This window comes from Athalia rosae, chromosome 2, assembly GCF_917208135.1.
Source record: "Athalia rosae chromosome 2, iyAthRosa1.1, whole genome shotgun sequence".
Lineage (NCBI taxonomy): Eukaryota > Metazoa > Arthropoda > Insecta > Hymenoptera > Athaliidae > Athalia > Athalia rosae.
In genome coordinates this window covers 6,816,121-6,837,948 of record NC_064027.1, presented here as the reverse complement: position 1 = coordinate 6,837,948, position 21,828 = coordinate 6,816,121, and the positions used below count along the sequence as shown (strand labels likewise).

General features: G+C 41.3%; 1 protein-coding gene across 10 annotated transcripts in view; it reads left to right on the top strand.

Moving 5' to 3' along the window:
- The first annotated feature begins 654 nt into the window (after positions 1-654).
- LOC105684675 (KH domain-containing, RNA-binding, signal transduction-associated protein 2-like) overlaps positions 655-21,828 on the top strand; it is a 54,617-nt gene continuing 33,443 nt past the window's right edge. For all 10 annotated transcript variants that reach the window (XR_007277179.1, XR_007277178.1, XM_020851592.2 and 7 more), the window contains exon 1: positions 655-1,008. Coding sequence is in view for 8 of the 10 variants with exons in the window: in XM_020851592.2 (XP_020707251.1) it covers positions 801-1,008 (208 nt within the window). In the remaining 2 variants the exon portion in view is untranslated. The remainder of the gene's footprint in view (positions 1,009-21,828) is intronic.

The window sequence follows — 21,828 nt, the reverse complement described above, 5'->3', positions numbered from 1 at the left end:
ATCTTTACCGGTCAGCTAAATATATGATTGAGAGCTTGGTAATTTATGCCTGTCTACCAAGTCGTCGTATTTTTCATCGGACGCATTAATATACAATTGCACGTAGGCCGCACATCGTGTAATTTGTGCGTCACCAAGTCGTTTGCCATAAGGTATAGCACAGCGGTGCACCTACCTATTATTTGCACGTTACATTTTTTTTTATTCAGCTCAATTCCCTTCGGTTCTATATTCCGTCATCGTTGGAATTTTTAAGAATTCAGAATTCCTCGAGTCGAAGGGAAAAGAAAAATCAATTAGACTGATGGATTCTGCAGGTATATTTAATCAATCTAATTATGAACCATAATGATAACAATTTTGAGTTCGACGCTGATCGGCCGTTTTCAATCTAAACGGATCTTCCAATCTCCGTGTCTTTTATCTAATCAAAAAAGTCCCGAAACTGTGGAATCAATTATGAATCTTGCATAATATTCCGGGTTCACCACCCAGTGATCATCGGTGTAGTTGTATGGGTGCAGCGTATCGTGTCGGCGTTTGCGTGAGGATGTGTGAGTTAGGTGAGCATTTCGTACCCCCTAGCAGACGGCGGACGAGGTTTCGAGTGTCGCCTCTGCCGGTGGCGTTTCGAACGCGAACGAACCGTGCGCAATGCGATATTTGGCTCCGCCATTGTGCCGTCCATACCGTTTGCGTTGTCTCGTATATCGTGCTGTGCGTCTTTTTGGCAATACCGCCGTAAAATCGTGTGTATACCGTCAATAAAAGCCGACAAAATAAGTAAAATATCAGTAATAATGGCGGACAGATCGAGCAATGGTGAATATAAGTATCAGAGAGAAGACAGCAGCGAAAGTAACAAGCCGAGAATACCGCTGGAAAAGGAACGTGAAGAGAAGGATCACCAGGCCGACAAGGCTGGCGACTACGTCAGGGAACTCCTCCAGGAGAAATTAGAATTAGATGGATCCAAGTGGCCCAACGCGCAGCGATTAATTGATCAGGGTAAGTTACAACATTCTTCACATCTCCCATTTTCCAATATTACCATTTATCGACGATCTGTGGGGTCGACGACTTCATCGAGTTAAATGCCTGAAACGACGACTGATGTTTTTGACACGGCTATCACAACTCTACCGGCAGCCATGTTACCCTCTTCATGCCGACAACAAACGTAAATGTATACAACCAGCAATTTATCTGATTTTTATTTATCGCCGATTCATTTTGTTTGACTATTTTCATGTCGATCTCTGGCACAATTTTCATCATTAATATACCAGTTTCGATAGTCCCATTCGGCTGTGTGCTTGTCTATTTTCCAAATATACAGAAATCTCACGCAGAGAACAATATTCGAACACCAGGTTTTTGTTCTGATGATGGACAATTTTGCCATGAGATAATTATTCAAGTATGTTATCACATGTAATTTCTGGTCTTGTCATTTGATTATGTTGGGTAAGAACATATTTTCCATATGACATGTTCGATACAAGTTTTGGAGCTTCGAGAAACAGGCCGAGTCGATCACCTGGAAATAAGAATCTGCTCTTTGTGCTTTCTACTCCAAATCGCTTACACATGACAAGTGCACAAAGGTGTGCGATTGCATCAGAACTGCAGGTGTAATGGATCCTCACTTGATGGTAAGTTGGTTTTTCCCTGTGGCAACAAGGAGGGCCAAACAGCGTTTCGATTAGATAATAAAGAATTATGTAGAACACTCATCCCTGCTAGAGATATTATGGTTGTTAAAATTTAAATTTTCAAAATTGGTACACGTGGTGACAGGTGTGCTTTACGTTTGCCCCATTCCGAGTATATGCCCCGCTCATATTTTTCCGTCAGTATGTACATGGAATGTTATTTATTTTGAGAATTAAGGTGGGTATAATATGGATAAATTGATGTTTTAGTCATGAGCTGTTCACCCGAGACAGGGAGGAGAGAATATGACGGTAGACCGTTTTTCCGGTTTATTATTCGGATATCTCAAGCGAATTTTTTTCCTCCAATTTTTCTATTCACGCACCGCAAGATTGAATCTTCTACATTGTTGCGCGAAGCGTGTTAGAGAAATGCAATTTAACATTCACTGTAATAATATAAACGCGATTTTTACGCGGAGCTAAAAATTCTTTCGCCTATTTTACAGCCGTTTGACTGGAATTTTTTTTATGAGAAGACGTTAAAAATTGTCTCAACTGTACGAAGACCGTGGGGGTGGTATATTTTTTTACGAGGCGATTTATGTACCTACCTTCATAAATCCACCAAATAAAATTATACCGAGATACCCCTGCGGGGGATTTTTGTATTTCGTTACTCGCATTTTCAGAATTAATCAACGGTGAAAAACTGTTTATTCAAAATTGGCCGGCAACCATCAGCTGAAATATCAAACCATCGATATTCGATGTTCGGCAAGCGTAGGGGAAAAACAGCGTTTGCTAATAAATGAAAATTAGCTAATTAATTGGTATAGGTACACGCGGCAGATTAATATATTAGATTACGAGTGTGAGTGAATAACGTTCCATATTATAATTTGCTTTATAAATTGACGAGATAATTGTTGGTAATAACCCGCGAGATTAATTCGCAAATAAAATAATTTATAATTAAGGTACCCGGTACGTGCTGCAGCTTTAATCTTTACGACTAATATAATTAGTGAAGAAAAATAATGACCAATCTATTAGCTTGGAAAAGTGGAGCGCAGGTTGAAGGCTGTATATAATATATATACGAAGGGGTAATAGTGATTCGAGGGTTTTCTTTTTTTATATATTTACCGCTGAAGATGCACTCTGAGTAATTAGACTTTTTCTCATATTTTTTTTTTTACTCACCGTCAGGGTTGACAGTTGAGCTTTTTATGTACCTATTCTGAATTTTCATTCGGAAAAAAGGTTACCAACACAGTAGAGCGGTGCATGCATCTCCTGTACAACGATAGCCATCAAGGGAGACATTTGCCATGGGTTGTAACAAAAGCCGTAAGTTTTTCACCTGTTCCTTTCATCGCTCTTATTTTTCCACTTTGAGATGATTGAACTTTTTTAAAGCAACAACACGTAGTTACAATTTCGCCTACCATAATTTCGATCGATTGTATCATCGATCATCCACAACTCACCATAACTACGTGCTTTATTTGCAATATACGTATACCGTATACCGCGGATTCGTTCACCCGGAAGCCCGGCGTATCGATTAAACCCCCGTACATATTATAACGTGGCAATCGCACGTCATTTCGACAAACCAAAGGAATTCACCATTTTTTGATCTTCAGCTATTTTATTTTTCGATAGTTCTTGGTTCAAATTACCTTCGTGATTTTTTTTTTTTTTAATTTTCGAGTCCAACCGTCTTGATTTAATTCAAAACTCGAAAACAACTGGACAAAAAGGTTTGAAAACAATCACGAATTAGTTTGTTACCAAGAAATATCATAAAAAAACAACATCGCTGGAAAAATCGAAGAGGGTGACTTTTTTTGGTTTGCCGAAATGACGTGGTATTCCCCGAATATATCATCCAAAATATCGAACAGGACGTTTCCCTTCGCAATCTGCAACCCATCATAGAAACTAGGGAGAACGACTGAGCGTTGGTTAAGCCAAGATAAGCCAAGGTTTAATTATCAATAAGACAGGGACCGACCCGCCGATCCCCAAACTACTAAACGATAACTTCGTACACCGGAGACCTAATCCGCTGTTCGACGATAAAACACGTTGGATTATAATGTTTTCAATTATTTTCTCTCGCTTTTCGAGTTCGACTCATGCGTGGTATAATATGAGCCCCGTGTGTCATATAAGTCTTCCCGAACTTGGCAACCGTGACCATAATAAGAGAGAAGTCGAATCATAATCGTTAATCTCAAGTCAAAGACTATACATCGTTGCGTAGCAAAGCGGCTGAGAATCGCGAGATCCCGTGGGAGGAGCTGAAAGGGTTGTTCAGACTACCCAGCCTTATCCGCCCGCCCGGTATTCGCTCGACGGTTTCATTCCGTTCCGTTTCGTTTCGTTTCACCTCGTTCTGCTGTACGCTCGACGACGTCGAATGCCGAACGTTCCTCAATTCGTCAAGGTTAACGAGAAAATTATTCATTCCCTTCCTTCTCTTGCCCGTTTTTCGCCCGTACCATTCTCAGCTCGCGAAATGTTTTCGCAATTATTTCGCTCGGGGAAACGTTATTGCGAAGTAGTTGTCGATGTCCTAGCGATTCCGACCAGAAACGACGATCACCCGCTAATGCGCACCGATCGAAACTGGAAGAAAGTTTTTGAAAAATAAAATAGGATAAAAAATGTATGTCGGTATCCAGGTGTACAAAGAAAAGGAAGAAAACGGAAGAGAAAAATTTTCCGTACCGTTTCGAGGTAATCGGAAACTTGGACAAAGAACGAAGATAGGGAAAAGAAAAGAAATATATAGTAGGGCGAAAAACGAAGTCTGGCGGATATATTAGCGTTGTCTGCAGCTGTATATAATACGGAGGTATACCTATGTATGTATATCGATCTGTTTTACTTCCTTGTAAGCAACCCTAAGGTGGTCTACCAGCTACGCGGATATCATTCCTCCGTGGGTATCTGCGATCTCGGGACCAGTTTACTCCAGGATATACATATACAAAGACGTACGCGGTGTTCCATCTCCAGACGTACATCAGGAAATTAAATCTTTATATACCTTCCTGCACCCGGTTGTTGCATCCAGTCTTATACCGAACCATTTACCTTCGGATTAGATACATCTCAATTCTGTTTCTGTAACAGCGTATCGCAGACTTCTTCTTATCCTCATTTGTCCCGCAATCGGATTCGCATTTACACATCGCATTCTTTTGCACCTATTCTTAAAACTCGCACGTTTTTGCTCGCAAGAAATTTTCCCGTCAGCTAATTTTCGCGATGGTTCCATATACCGCGCTTTCGATGCAAATATTCCTTTTCCGTTGTCTTTCATCTTTGCTACCCCGATTTTTGCTCGTGCGCGCGACAGCGAAGCGGTGCGTGTTACACGTGTACGTATAATATATGGGGTAAATTTGGCACTTGAAAAATGCTCAATTTCCTCGGGATAAACTCCGCGTGATGCTGCACCTGCCACGAACGAGAAGAACCCTTCGGGCTATTTGTTCTCGGGGAAACTAAGCTTTTCGCGAGAATGCGGTATATATATTTATATATTTATAATACGAAATGTATTATGTCAAACATTATACCTAAACCTTTCAGACGTATTATAGGTATATACGTATAATCGTATTTTTTTAGAGCCATATGTAAAGAATGTCTACCTAATCCGCAGGGCGGAGTTCCTGACGTTATAATTCGGTTTTTTTCCCCCCGAGAAAAAGTGGGATAAACCGTGAGTGAGCCGATACCCCAGTTTCGCACAGGGCCGCGAAATTTACCTCTCATTTTTTTTCGTCACATTGACAAAGCGTTCGAACCGGAGTATGAATTTGAAAATTCTCAGCAATAAGGTAATGCATTTTATACTTCGGTAAATTTTTTCGACTGTGAAAATAGACATCTATTCCAGTAGCTCTTCCTCGCCTGTGATGGTATCCAAAGGTCTCTTGACGTACGTACGTCTGTTGCCCGTTATCGTAAACCATTTGGGCCTATCTATTTTCGTCTCGTAGCTCTCGCTCGGATATCTTTTATCGTTGGTTATAGCCGGGCACATAAGTTTTCTTCAGACTTCGGAATTACGGAAACATCTGTAATCGGATCGCTAGAAAATCGCGTCACGTTTCAAAATTATTATCAACATTCATAACGCCCGCGGATCTGCGAGGTGCACGAATCGCGAATAAATTAGAGATACAAGTTCTCAGGGAGAGAGAGAGGCTACGGTTCGCGTTTCCCAGAAAAAATAATATAGGTGGAGGGTACGGTAGTTTCTGTGTATGTGAAAAAGGTATACCTACGGGAGAAAATAAAGAAACTTTTGATAATAATTCGCCACACCGCGCAAACGTCTGCATTGCAGGCCCGTGTCCGTGCGCGAAACTCACTCCGTTCATCCAAAAACTAGCTCCCCGTAACGCTCGCGCGACTCTCCCGGATATATTGCCGGAGTTTTTTTTCCCTATTTTTTCTTTCTCCCCCTCTTCTTTTTGCTTTTTTCTTCCGTGGCAATTGCGTCCTCCTCCGCCGTAGGTATTACGAGCACCATCCGCGAGGAAGTTACTATTTCATGCTCGGTCGCACGTTATATTATATGACTTGGGTACGTGATAACTTCGCACCCGGGAGGCATGTGTTTAAAAAATTATCTTTCGATTCTCATTCGACTACGCTCTGTTCGTTACACAGTTTCCCCTCGCCGCGAACGGACTCAGCCGCGTCATATCTTGAGGAAAATTTACATTTTTCTCTAGATTTCGGTCGAGCGGGTATTCCGTTATTGTGCAGTTAACCGGGCGCTCGCGGTCCTTGCGGACCATTATATTCCGCCCGACTTTTCCCGGACTACCGCGTACAATAATAATAATAATTGAGAGTACATACACAATACAAGGTACGGTTACATGGAAAGTTTAAACATCATTTTTATACAGCGGCAACCGGGACTCGGGTAATTATCGAGAAAAAACTGTAGTTCGCGGCTATACCTGACTCTTCATTAACACTTCTCTGCGCGTGTTTCGCTCCTTTGAAACCCATTTTAATTTCAGGGTTACTTATTAACGTCGCTGTACGGTGCAGCTAGTAGGTTGTATACACTCATAGGTATGTAGGTTTCGTATTCTCATGTCTGCCGATAACGTTGCACAGGTATCTTCCATATGTATATGTAAATTATCGTTGGGTAACAGAGCTCTCGTGTTTTTTCCGGTATCGCGTTTTTGTAGTATCCGAACAAAATTGAGGATGAAAGCGAATGGATCGGACCGTGCGATCCGCAGTGAATAGTCGTAAATTCGCGTCGTCTCCGAATGGAATAAAAATTTATATCGCACGGATGGAATGACGCGTCATGTTCGCATCAATATCCATAAACCGTTGTCCGTCGGATCATGAAATAATTGTACGACACTTATCAGAAAGGTATACGTATAGCTACAATCAAATCCAATTAAAACACGATCCATGTACCGAATACAGTCAACACGTAGATGTGTACCTACGTAGCGACTTCCTTTCCAACTACGGTTTTGCCCGCTTCTCTATCCCGTGGATGTGCATGACTAGTTCTCGCTACGTGTCGCCGCCGGTATATCGATGCAGTTATAATTGCATCCACCAATCCATCTATTTTGTATGCACCGTCCAACGGTGCGCTCCATCCGCAATTCCCCTGAAACTTACCTGGCGGTAGTTACTATAATTGAAATTATTATCGCATGTAAATATGTACGCAACTATATACCAATTTATAATAGTCAAACAATTATTTATATCAACGTCCCACCTGCTGCCGCCGCCGCCGCCGCCGCCGCCGCTGCTGTAGTTTCCCCCGCTGTAAATCTTCCCGGTAGTATAGGCAAATAACGTGAATCGTTCCTACAACTTTGACATTCATTCGTTCGTTGATTAAGCTTTATTTCGCCTGGACTCCGCTCCCATACTATTTGCGAACAATTTTGACCGGATTAAGCGTAGTGCAAGAGATTTTCCTGCTAACGTAACGTGTGCGGTACACGTATGTACGCGCGTATCAGCCGCAGTATAAATTTACCGACAAGGTACCTCCCATTCGTAAAGAACAAACGTTTACCCCGCTTTCAGAAATATACTGAAATTCCTTTGTACCAATCGAGACACCCCGCGCGTGTGTGTGTGTGTGTCTACCCCTTCAACTACAGTCGTACGAGTAATTATTCTCACAAAAGGTGGTGCAGCGCAGCAGTTGCTTGTGCACTGTACCCGGGTGCGGTATATACGTTTGCTCGTGCACCACCCGGTATGTGTATACGTTTAAAATTTCGATCAAATCTAAGGCGGCGATATAATATCACGGATTCAGGCGTGCGCCTATATTTGAATTTAGTTATTACCTCTCCCTCTGCTGCAAGTTTATTATACTCGCTGCAGAGTTTCTGCTGCACACGTGAACTACGAAATTGCCATTTGATAGCGGGATCATTCCTTGGGGAGAAAGGAGAAGGATTGCGATTAAAAATTTATAAATAAGATAATTACTACATTGAAAAATAAGTCCTCGTCATTCTCGGATATGTACGTATAATATAGAACGTGAAATTTTCAAATTATACGAAGCCTGCAAAACTCGTGCAGGTCGACTCCGGATTGTTATCATTTTAATTATATAGAACCGCAGAATGCCTGTATAAATTTGTTCGTACCTATGTACGTACACGTGTGGAGTATAGCTTTGTTTCACTCAGTTTATAACACGTGACGTCGTAGCGGTCTCTTATTCGCAACGTCTATACATATATACGTACGTGCGAATCTCTCGTGGAATTTACACACTGCCCACATTCGTTTAAACCACCGGCCCGGTACTTGGATCTCTAAATGTTGTCCCCTTTGAATCTCTAAGACTTCTCAGTATATGTGTATCTACATATTATACGTATAGATACATACAATCCGGCGTACGTAGGCGCCTACATTCGCAATGAGAGAATGAAGCTAGTACGCGCGCGGTACGTATGTAGTTCAGGTACGACGTACCGGTTATATAGTGGAAGCCCAACCGGTCCCCACGAAATACAATTCGCTCGCAATATAGGTGCGGCTAAATTCACCCTAACTTCGCAGCCCTCCTCGCGTGTCTCTCGTAATTGTGCCGCCATGCGAATGATACCTCGTTCACCGCAGGTACGATAATAGTCTCAAGACAATTATCGCGATATGAACGCATAGTCTAACCCGATCTGTTATTATAAATTTATATCGCACGAATACCCATACTCACAACCGTGTACGTACGTAATCGTGGCAATTGTTGGAAAAATCATTCGAATCTGAAAGATCACACCGACTGAGCATTGTCGTGTCATTTATATATATCTTGAATATTAAGCATCGTTGTGTCATCCCGTACATATGGATAGGAATATGAATATAATGGAGTAACGCGATGCCTCGTCGTGTTTCGAATTTACCAGATGCTGCCGAATTTGGGGGTAGAATAGAACGGATTCATATCTTTGCGTGACGAGTCTGTACGATTTTATTCTTTTGAATTTTTTTTAAAGAAACCTTTTCATTTTCGTAATATTCACACTTCTCATGTGATACAAAAAATCTCGTTCTATGGAACTAAAATATGGTAGCATTTTGAAGATGAGGAATATTACAAAAAAAAAAATGAGAATAATCAACGTCGTTGAGGCTAGATAATTTGGCGGAGAATTTTCAATGGAAAATCGTGTCGGACTGCACGATTTCAGCTGTGAAAAATCGTGCGATTGGTCCGTCTTAAGAGTAAATCGTGCGAAAACAAGGTTTGCACCAGATTTGGAATAATATACGCACGCGATCGAGCAGAGACCAACCCATTGCACACATACCCGAAGAAGTAACACATATACATATACACTTATGTACACATGACTCGTTCCACATCAATCCTGCGGTGAAACTTACTACGTATCATACGTACGTCAATAACTCACCCCTGTCGATTACATGGATCACTATACATACCTTATACTAGACTATGGGTTAGGTAATTCGGTAATATATTTCAAAAGTAATTACGCACCGTTGCCATCTCGTACCCACTTCGTGGGTTAACAAGATTTTTCTTGTAGCTACGCCGCTACTCGTTGGAAAGAATTGTGCCAGTAAATGAGCAATGGACAAACCAGTTCGGCTTGTGAATGGGATCGTTTTACGCACGCGAAGAAGTGCTGACCAAGTGTCTGTCCCTTCCATAATCGTATGTCATATAGAACAAAGGTACGAAGGACTTTTATATAACGGAGTAATTCTTCGAGTTTCTCTATTGATATACGAGGTACTAACCCGCCGCGAATTGCCAGACGTGATTCCGTCGTTACTCGATTTGTCGTCGATGTAAAAAGCAGACGATATTAGCGCGTCACTCGAGACGTGGAACGATTGTTAATCGAGTAGGTAGGTACCTACTTGTTTTCGTTATCAATTGCAGTCCTAAGAAAAACTGTTCGCGATTCTTTTTTTTTTTCCTCCCGATTTCGCTTCATCAACCGGTAACACCCCCGAATTACTCACTCTGGTAATTAGATCTCTCTCGATGGTCGCATTCGCCGTATCTAATTGGTTTTTTTCCCTCGCCTCCCTCCCTCCCCTTTTTTTGTGTGTGCTATTATTTTTTACATCGAGCTCCGTGTACTGCAGCGGGCGAAGACGCGGAGATGAGATTTACCGCCCCTTGGTAAAACTTTGCTAAATCTTTAACAGCTCGACAAAAGACTCCTCGTTATCTCGGTACTCTGAACTTCTGGCTTTTAAATATTCAAAAGTCTGACGGAGACTTTGTTGAAAAATTTATCCATGCGTAACTCGATCCCCACTTGCCGAGTGTACGCCATTATGTTGTAGTACGTCAGAGACCGACGTAAACACTTCAAGTAACTCCGTACTTACACACATAGGTGTAAGGCGGTCGGGTAACAATAGTTGCCCCATTATCGCCTATAATTTCGAACCGTAAACGGTGTGTGACGACGCGATAATTCACCTGAAAAATAGCCAATCATCGTAAAGCTGTTGAGAAAATCCGACGGATGGTCGGAAGCCATCACGGTTGCAACACCGCTGGATCACCCGACCTGCTTGTTGTGTTTATATACACACGAACATATTCTCTCGTTATAATCTCCCTCGGGAATCGCTGATTGGATTTGCGGGGCTGATCTCTTCCAATGACCACCTAGCACACGTCCCTTCGCATCTAATACTGCATCGTATACACATAACACGTAATTCTCGTACCGCTGATGCCGCTGCTCCCGACGCTCGTGCTTTTCTCCTCAACAATTCCGCTCCCGGGATACTTAATCCTGTATTATACGGTGCAGGTATCGCCACGCGAGTGCACCCGATGATTAAAAATACCTGGCGGTTTTTCTTTAATTGGTACGTGAGAAGTGCGTTCGATCGTTGGAGAAATAAGAAAGTAGATCCGGATCGTTATCGGAAGATCGTGATTTCATTTTCGATGCTTCTTTTTAAAATTTTTATCACTCTCTCCCATCGACGCCCTGTATATCCTCGTAACTTGTAACGGAATTTCCACGGTCGATTTTACGCGAGCCAGCTTGTCTTTGTTAGCGCTGTCCATTAGCGATATAACGATGTCCCGGAAGTAAAATAATGGTCGACACCCCTGGGGCTATACGTTCGGAAAATCTTGGCGAATCCTTAATTGATTGATTGGGGTTTGTTAATTGTGACTGGTTACCCAACCGACTCTACCCGTCGCCCTCCCAAGAAAATGTTTTCGAATTTCCAGCTGAAATCGGTTGCTCACCGAAATTGTCATGTTTCACCGAAAATTGAAATTCTGCAGAGATTCATTTATGGGGGGGTGAGACGAAATTACCGCCAAACTTTTCGTCGGAGAAAATTAAGCGAGATAGAGTGGTGTTTTTACGTAAACCGATGGAGTCGAGTATAAAGTAAAACTTTGCCGTCAATTATATCACTCCTTTCGGATAATTTGCTCCACTTGACCCGACGATGTCGCGTTACTTACTCGGAAAAATGTTTATCGGCCGATATTCGTCTCGAGGGAAATCAGACTTTCTTTCGATCGACGTTTTATTCCAGAACTCGTAGACGAGATATAGATGGAGAGTTTTCGCTCGCGCGATATTTCGTGCCGGTTGCATACCTCTTCAGTTCTCTTTCTTTTTTTCGCTATGAGAGTATCCGCGTCGTGAGAGTGGAAAATTTTCCACGTATCAAACGAATGTGATTCGGAACCAAGAGAAAAGTGAAAAAAAAAAAGAAAAAAAAAATAGAACAAAGGAAAAGTGAAATGAAAAGTTAATTTGATCTGGTATATAAAAATTCTACTACTGTCTCCCGGTAAATTTCAAAGTTTCCCATACCCTGCACACGAGTTTGGGTCGCTGCGACAACTTGGAAAAGCAAAAAGACAAAGGAGGAAGAAAAAAAAAATGATAATAATAAAAGCCGAATGTTCTCGCACGAAAAGTTGCGTCAAAGTTTCGATCCATGACACACAGTGCACGATCCGTGGAGAGACACGCCAGGGACATTAATTTATCCATGTGTTGAGTACGTTTCATATATACCTTTATATGTGCATATATGTAACGATGCGTAGGTGGATATAGAAGGAACAAATTTTTCGACACAATGGAGAAACTCGGAGCTTATGCTCTGGTTGATATCCCGGCACGAAAATCTTCGCCCTTTTGCCTCAAAAGTACAGCCGCTCGGGTGAGAAGATTTACGCTGGATAACAAAAGTGCGGTATTAATGATGATCCTTTTAGACGTGCGTATCTTACGAGTTTCAGGATTGGGATGTTAAGAGCTCAGCAATTAGCAGTTTATCGTCCGTAAAAATTTCCGTTTATTCGAACCCATATACGTCTGTGTCCATAGTGTTTTCCGGTTTTACTGACTGGCTCAATTTCAGCGAGATTTAACACCTTCTTTACCCATCGAATCATTAAACTTTTATCTCTCACCTCGCCCAACTTCCTTCTCGATACGTACATACACATATACATACCCGTGTACGCGGCGCACAACCAGCCGTGTATATGCATTTATCTCATCCGCTCTATTACGTTTTTTGAACAGTGTCCCGGGTCCATGGGACCACTTGTTATTTTACTTGGGTCTCCCTTCCGAGCCACGTTCGTGTCGTGAAATTAATTTTAATGCAGGGTGGGTACCGTTGCTAGGTTGGGATATATTATAGCTGTACATTTATGCATGACGATTCCGCCACAACGGACAAAAGTTTTAGACTCGACATTATACTTCAATCGCAACTTGTGCTGCTTATGCGATGTCGCTATTTCTGGATGTCCACCGGGCTGAGCTATAAGAAGCTTTATAATTTTGTGGCGTCCGCCTTTTCTCTTTGAAGTAAATCAGACACGAGTCTTCTAATTTATAATTCTATCAAAGTGCTTTCATCCTCTAAATTCCGAAAACCTCTACTTCAACGTAATTATTACGATATTCGGTAATTATGAGCCGTCGTATCGGAGAGCGCGTACAGTATTTCGAAATACGATTTTTTTTTCCTTTTTTTTTTTCTTCAAATTTCTACGTGCCTTTTTCACTTCACCTATGCCATGTGGTATCTATAGCGCCGTGTATGTACAAATTGATTCTCTCAAACTTCGATTGAGTTCTATTTTTCAGTTTCGCACCTGACGTGTTTCAGTTTTCCCTCACTTTTGGCTAGCAATTTCACCTGGATCTTATTTCTAAGTCAATTTAAAGCGAATCGAGGATCAGATCCGAGTCCTGACCGGATTGTTTCCTATGTTTCCTTTGAACTACCTATACAAATGTTTCTCGAAACGCGTTCAAATTTTACACTTGACGAGTGTAGAGGATGAAGATAAAAATGGAAAATGGAGTTTTCCCGAAACTTCGAAAGCTCGGAGTTATCGAGCAGGTACATAAAAGTATAAAGGAAAGAGGCGATGCAGACGATGTTATCCAGAGTTTGATAACCCGAACCCCGTAAAGCTCCTGGGATCGGAGGCCGAATAATGTCTATATCGACCGGTCCCCTCGTCTGATAATTATTCGCTTCATTTAAAGCTCGTTAATCATCTGGCCAAGTGGCGCGTTATAGCTGACGGAAATTATTTGTCCCCTTAGGCGTAACACTCGCCAATAATTAGCATTGTAACCTACAGTCAATAGCACTTCTACCCAACGACTCACGTCACGCGCCATTGTAGCCAACGTTCTACACTACGTTGAAAATTTTTAAATCACGAGATCGTTACTATGGCAAAGTTCGATTAAGTTTATTCAAAGAAATCCCATTAGCATTTTTTCACACGGTGAACAAATGAAAAACAATTTGCAAATTTTAACCAATTTAATGTATATCGTGTTCCTTTACTCTCCAAGCAGCGCTGGCACGCGGTGACAACGCTATTTTTTCCGTGTAATTAAACTAATTCAATTTCTGACGAAAATAGTCATTACAGAGGAGTTTTTTTCTTTTTCAACGGGATGTGCTGTAACCCAAATTAAAAGCAAATGATTTTGTCGCCTATAATTCTTATTTCGCGTCCCTCGCTTCACTGACATCTACAAATGTTAATTTAAATAAATTGCACCATCCCTCTAGCAGCAGCAGCAAACAACCGTCCCACACGTTTTACCATTTCGATAAAATATTGCTTCTGCACTCCCACGCTCCGAATCGCATGCACATGCGGAATATACCTCGGTCGTTCAACTACCGGGCGAATCACCTCTTACGATGAACCAAAAAAAAAAAATGAAAATTATTCCAACCAATTTTTTATCCGCGAACGGACGAACGAATTCTGGATCCTGAATGCGAACCATATTCGGTGTTTTTCATTACTTCTGTTCCTCGGCCATAATTGGATTTTCCTTGATTAATTTGATACCGTTGCGGCTATATAGACTTTCTTTTTCCTTATTTTGCTAGTCGCTTCGCGAATATTAGAGCCCCGTGTGGCTGCGGCAGATCGCGTTATAAGTTCGGGGAAAAATACCCGGTAATTTGAGCCGGTAAACAAGGGTAGGCTACCAGGCCCTCGGTAGGGGGTTAATTTAATCTGCCTCATCGGGTCAAATGCTATAATCCCAAATATGAGACCTCCGAACGCCCCGCATTCATTTCACCTGCAAACTCCGCCGTAGTTTTACAATTTTACATTCGACATCTTCGCACTGATAATTGAATAAGTGATAAAAAAAAATGAGGACGTTCGGAATTCAAGAAGAGGAAACAACCTCATCATTTTTTATTGATTTTTTTTTATTTCCATACTGAGTAGGATTTATAAACGCTTGTGTAACGAATTGTATGAGCATTCGCTGCTACTATAGGTAGGTATACGGTTGAGTCCTACTGCAAAACAGCTTTTGCGTCGAGCAGGCAGCAGCTAGTGCACTGTATTAAATACGTTTATAAGAGAATAAGCCAGCAAGGCGGGAAATGATAAATTCAACTAATGCCAGCGATCAAGAAGAGCTCCGGCGTATCATGCATATTCAGAAGGTGAAGAAACCTGCACCGGTTTTTCTTGGTTTATTTTATTTTTTTTTTTTTCATTTTTTTTTTTTTTGTTTCAGTTGCGATTCCAGCTGCAGCGAGTTTCTCCTTTTCCGCTGCATCTGCAACATTTCTTCAATTCTTGTACTCCTTGATTCTATCTTTTTGGTTCATTCCTACATTTCCTTTTCCATTAAATATGCATACACAATTTTTTTTTAGTCCGTACCACCCTTACTTTTTTGCCCTCGCTCTGCAGTCATGCCTTCTTACGCTATTATCCCAGGTAATTCCGAGCGTAATCAAATCACCTTTATAATATTATTCTGAATCACTTCAAGGTTCGTCCCGAGCAGGATTTCGAACAATCTCGTTGCAGCTCGCGCCAATTCGTACTAATTTCGAGAACACTTGTCATTGGATTATGCATACACGTACACTGCAATTCAAGTATGATTAATTTCACTCTACCCGCCGCGCAATTATATTTATCCGCAGACGCAATTACTCGCTGTTTATATTTTCCCTATGTATATAGATTTTACGCGGTCGATTTCAATTTTACATCGCGTCGAAATTGGAACGTCTCTTTTCAATATATGCTGTTTCCATTTTCATTCATATTCCTCGTCCTTTCTCGATATCTCCTTTGTTTTCGGTAATATCTTTGAAAGTTTCAATTTTTGTTTTTAATCCAGATGTCACGCAACACACGCATTTATCAAGAAAACTTATCGAGCTTTAATATAAGCTCGAATTTTTTTGTGGCCTCCTTCGAGGATTTTGACGTGATCTCAAGCGTGATAAATTTCATTGTTAACTGGACCCGTTTTTATACTCGTAAAAAAGGTCGTATATTGAAAAATTCGAAACATGCGACCGGCGCTGATGAAATAAATAGAATCTCGAAGAAAAAAAAAAAAGAAAAAAAAAGTGAAAATAAAAAATTGTAAAAGAGATAAAATAGGTTTTGGACAATTTTAAAACGATACTCTGGCAGAAGATCAACAGCTGCGAACTTTTAGGTGAGCTTGTATTAAAACGTAACGGCGCGCTGTCACAACAATGACGACGACGAGGCCGTTTAAATACCTGAGCGAAACGCGAACGCGCTTTATGCCGTCGTTACTACAGTTGCTGCCGCTGTTGCTTTTTGCCGTCGAATTATCTTCATTTCACCTACGCGGTATATTTTCCGACGCCGCTGCCGATGTACGCGAGGGTCTTAAAGTTCCGTTGAGGGGAAACTCGCGGATACGAAAAGAGAGAAAGGGGGGGGGGGGGAGGAAAACGACCCCCGCGGCGTCATTAGAACGTCAATTAATAACACTGGAGATGTTAGAGGATCTCGTTAATTTCCTCGCTACGCCTTCTTTCTCCTAATTCATCTCCGAATACTCTGGCCAGTTTCTGCAACGTTATACATATAGAATCCTAATACATCGTAGGGTATACGTGCACATCTGACGGAGTGGAAGAAAAATTATAACCCAACTCTACCTGGAAGGGGCTAACATTTTCACACTTGTTTGATCACGATGCGATCGTATTTGTCTCGGACCTCGATCTTCCATCCGTCTCTCATTCATTTTCTTCCAAACGAAAGTTCGCAGTATCCTCCGCGCAGCTGCGCATCCTTTTTATCGCCATTAATTTTATCGTTCATAACTTGAATCAGATTTATGATAAATACAGTAACGACGTGTATACGGGAGCTCCCGAGAGCATAGATCATTTTGGATTTCGACCCTCCGAGAAAAAGTGTTGAGAAACGGAAGAATAAAAATCGAGCGTCTCGTCGTCGGCCACCTGCGGAGCGCCGACAACGGAACTCAGAGGCCATGTAGCAACGCCTTGTACGGGGATATCTATTTTGAAAAGTTGAAAAATGTCTCGTGTCGTGTACGGTGCGGCGTTTCTTGTTTTTCGAAAACAGTAATGTACGAGGACGGAAATAAAAAATTGAAAAAGGAGAAAGGAGGAAAAAACCTACACGCGCGGCGACGACGTATCGCAGCTCCCTGCGGTCTCGCTAAATAATGGAAAACGGGATAACGTCGTCCTCCCCCCAGCTGGCGCGCAACTTCGCCGCTGGATCTTCGCATGTGCAACTCTATATCCTTACGTGCAACTTCTCGGATCGCGTACACGTATCCCGTGGGGTTACGGTAGCTGCTTTTTCGCGATACGCAACACCGTAACTCGACCCTGTAACTCTCGGTGTACAACTGTCGGAATACCGCGCGTAGCTAGGATTTCGAGAAAAAATATAATTGTCCTCACATTTTGGTTTTCCACCACAGTAGCCCGGATCGGACTCCCGTGTTTTCTGAATATTTTCTTATTACTCGCAACAAAAAGAGAGACGAAAAATGGAGCAATAATTATGATAATCAACGGCGTAACGTGACTCAGACTATGGGTATACATAATTAATCCGTCAGCGTGTATTCCGCTCCGTCGCGCCAACTGTTTCGGAATTTTATTCTTTCCACGCTTCTCGTATACTCGTTTGCTTACGAAATTTGTATAGATTGTAAAACTAGAGTCACCTACGCGATCTTTAGGTTCGCGGTGCGAATATTTTCGGTAAAAATCTCTGGTTCTATTTTTATCGAAAATTATTATCGGAAAAGTGCGATCGGTATATTTGGATATTAGTTACGTACAGCGATGTACAACAGCGATTTGTCAAGGGCTTAGATTTAGTGGTGGAAAATATTATTTCGGCCAATTTTTTTTAGTCAAGATTATATACCTACCCGTTGATTTCAAATGTACGTATCACCTATTGTCGTCGCGATTATTCTTACGGATAGGAGATATTCCGTTAGCTTCGCACGATAATATATACGACTGTTTTAATTATATTTGGTTTGATATTCTCAAAACAATACCGCGGGTTTTATTGACGAGCCTCCTTCGCGCTCTGTGAATTACGATTTCTCGCGTACAAGAGTTTATAGAGCCAAGACTCTAATACATCTGACTGAAGCTGAAAACTGTTTATTGGAAATCGTCCAGCGATAATTGTTTACGGCGAATTTATGCTCAGTATATAATCCGCCCGTGCGTTGAAGATTTCGCCGTTCATTGTTTCTTCTATCTTTTAGCTGTCCTATCTTTTCTCGAATCTTCGTCAATTTATTTTTATCCACGTAGAAAGAGAAATCGGTAATGCGGTGTTGTAAATATATATACCGCGTGGATATTACGTCGCGTTATACGGTAAGACGAATAGACGTTAGGGTTCTGCTCCGACTGTGCTTTATCTCTTGAGAAGCTTAGGTCGAAAACGACGAATTATAAGGCTTGTGGGGAGATTTTCTACGTTTGCACGTGATATCGTGAATTATTTTCTCTTTTCATGCACGGAGAGAACCGTGATACTTTTGTACAAATATTAGTATAAATGAATTCGTGAAATTTTTATGCGAATAAATCTGTACAGGATCTGATCGAGACTGCTGCTTTCTGTTGTATGTGTATACGGTCGCCTGCATTTCAAGATTAAAATAAACATGAAATAGAAATTCTTAAGAAAGAATTATCGAGCCAATGTTCTCGGTAGACATATCAATTTAGCTCTGTTTATTCCAGGCCGGTTATAAACAAAAAAAAAAAAAAAAAAACAAATTCAAAAATCTGTTTCTGTACATTCGGTTGCGCAAGAATTATGTAACTTCGCAAACTCATTCAACTTATTTACGTACGTACAACGCAGAGAACATTGCACCTGCGAATTTAAAAAAAAATCACGCGACGAATTTTTCTGTTTTTTTTTTTTTTTATTCTCTTAAAATGAAATTTGCTGGTCGCGTCGGAACTGCAGTCCGCGTGGTTGAATTATTCTTATTCCGTAGATATGAGTACCAGTGCTCGACTCTACGGAGGATATACGGAGGTCGCGTTAATTAAATAACACAATTAACGAATTCTGAACGCGCGACGAGCGTCGGATCGCGGGGATCAAACAGCGACCGATTATCCTGGTACTTGATGAAGAACTCGACGTACAAGAGGCGAAAGAACGACGATGATAAATTAGAAAAAGGGTTAGCGAAAACCTGCGGGCAGTTATATAGGGGTGAAATTCCGTTCACGATTTATATCGTATCGGGCAGTCAAATTAATTCCGTCGCGCAACGTAACCGTTCACGAGGTATGATCAATCAATCAATCAATCAAATGCTGTAGCACGAGTCGCACGAATTCGACGACGGGAAAGAGAAGACTATTCGACACCGCTTAAGAAAGAGACCGAAAATTGAATGATATAATTCGTATTATAAAATGGGCGAGTGTTTCGCGCTCGCCAATTTGGCAAGTGACGGGTGTACGGGATCATAGGAGCTTTTCGTTAATGGAAAACTGGCCCGGTTTCTCAGCGAAGACATCCCCGGTATATTGTAATAGCGTCGCGACGATTCCGTCGTCTGCGTCTGAATCTTTTAAAGAACATTTTTTTTTTTTTTCTTCATTTTCATAGGTGACTTTCGTGTATCCGTGCGACAATTAATCGCAGTCTTGATAATTCGTTATTGCATCGTTCGTCAAATGAATTTAATTTATGCAGCTGTCACGATGTGATTTATTACCTCGTATATACGTACACTTATGTACGTAATTTTATACTCGTCGTGCGAACTCTGATTTTTGTCGGACATATAACATAAATTGTGTTCAACAAATGACCAAGTTTTTCTCTCACTTTTGAATAATTTAGGTGTCGTGTAAAGTTTTTTGCACGAGAAGAAGAAATTATATCGAAAATTCGAGCGTTCGCATTGTTATTCGGTGACGAAGTAGGTCTCAAAAAGGAGTAATAAGAAAGATCGAAAAAAATAAAAAAGATAGAAAATAAAAGATGATCGAGTTGGAGATCGGGGGATCGAAAAGGATCGCTAGGATAGGAGGTATAAAGTCGTGGTATAAATTTGAAAATGATGACAGGTTGGTTTGCGAGAACTTCTATTATATAGCACTCCCGGTGCGGACGAACGATGCTATTTTCAAGTTCCTAAAAATATCAGAGACACGCTCCGTCGACGACGAGGACGACTGTCTCACCGTATTTCTCTACATGTTATATGTATTTACTTTTTCTCTCTCTCCATAGGTATATACGACGCATACGTTATACATAGGTGTATGTGTTATTTATATATTTTTCTTACAAAGTGACTCGTTCTTATTCTGTCGAATAACAACGCCACGGAACCGCGAGATCACCGGATCATTTATAATATCGCAGGTACTCCGCGGGTCTGTCTTCGCTTTTAAACTTCGACAATTTTTTTCAACCCAGAGATAAACTGAGACAAATTTCTTCGGAGGAATCCTTCGTTCTTCGAAGTTCACTCGCTACCAATTTTTCATTTTTCTTTCTTCCTCCGCAAAAACTACAATTTTCACTCACGCACGTCTTATTCGACTTTTCCTTCGTTCTCCGTCATCGTTCACGTCGATCTCGACGAGGCCGATGAAAAAAAATGGAATAAAGTTATTCCCCGTCCCGTTCTGTTGTTTAATCGAAATTCGATACGTTGGGTGAATTACCCGTATACCAACTTGGGTCTGTTTCGACGGACAAAGAAAAAAGAAAAAAAAAAAAAGGAGAATTTTTTGTATTTAACAAGTTTTCTTTTTCTTCCATGTATATTTGATGACCCGAGATAAATTAGTTTGCGCCCGTAAAGAAGCGAACGGTATAAGTTGCGAGGAAGGTATAGCGGTAAAAAAAAGTACGAAAAGGTATATAAAATAGCCTGTATAACTTCTTTTGCCGAGCATCCTCCCGCTCGACGTTTATCCGGGGTTTGGGTACCACCGACAGGTGATGTAGACCTCAACCCTCATTATATCTAACCCCCTAAGCTAAGCACCGGCCAAAGCTGTGTTTATGGATATTAGTTTTAGTTGGAGTAGATGTTCCGCCGCTTTACCAAACCGAACACAACTCCGGTAGCCGATGCCCAGCGCGCTCGCTTCTCTGCGGAATACAGCTTCTGTTTTGCCGAAGAGTTGCAAACACCAAAACGCTGTCGGACAGAAGCTTTATGAGTAGACGGTTACCTTACACTTCGCCGTACAAGTAGGTGCCCCATATTACATTCTTGCGCTGTTAACCCGATTATTATTCGCTTTAACGGAAAGCGTGCTTTTTACACGTGGGGTTCGTTTTTCCGGAAAAATGACTCGGGGATTGAATTAGCCAACGTCCTTTGAGATTCGTCCTCTAACTGACCCAGAAAATTGTTGTCATCTCCAGGAGCTCGAACTTTTCTTTGACCTTAGCCCAAACTTTCCTACGATCGTCTTTTTTACTCTCCTTCTTTTCTTTTACATTTGTTTTTCCTCTTTCAACGGAGATTCAGATTGTACCCATGTAATAATGGTACGTGGTGACTTTCTGGGGTAACATTATTTGCAGCACCACGCAGTTGTTATTGTTGTTGTTGTTGTTGCTGTGGTTGGTTGACAAACTTTCAGTTTATATGTATATATGTATATAATAAATGAAAGTTTTCACAGTCAGCTGCAGCGGGTCGATAAGGGTGAACGTGTAATGAGCTTGCGTCGAGATAATTTAAGCTGACAGTCGTATAAATTCGAAGAAAGTACCATA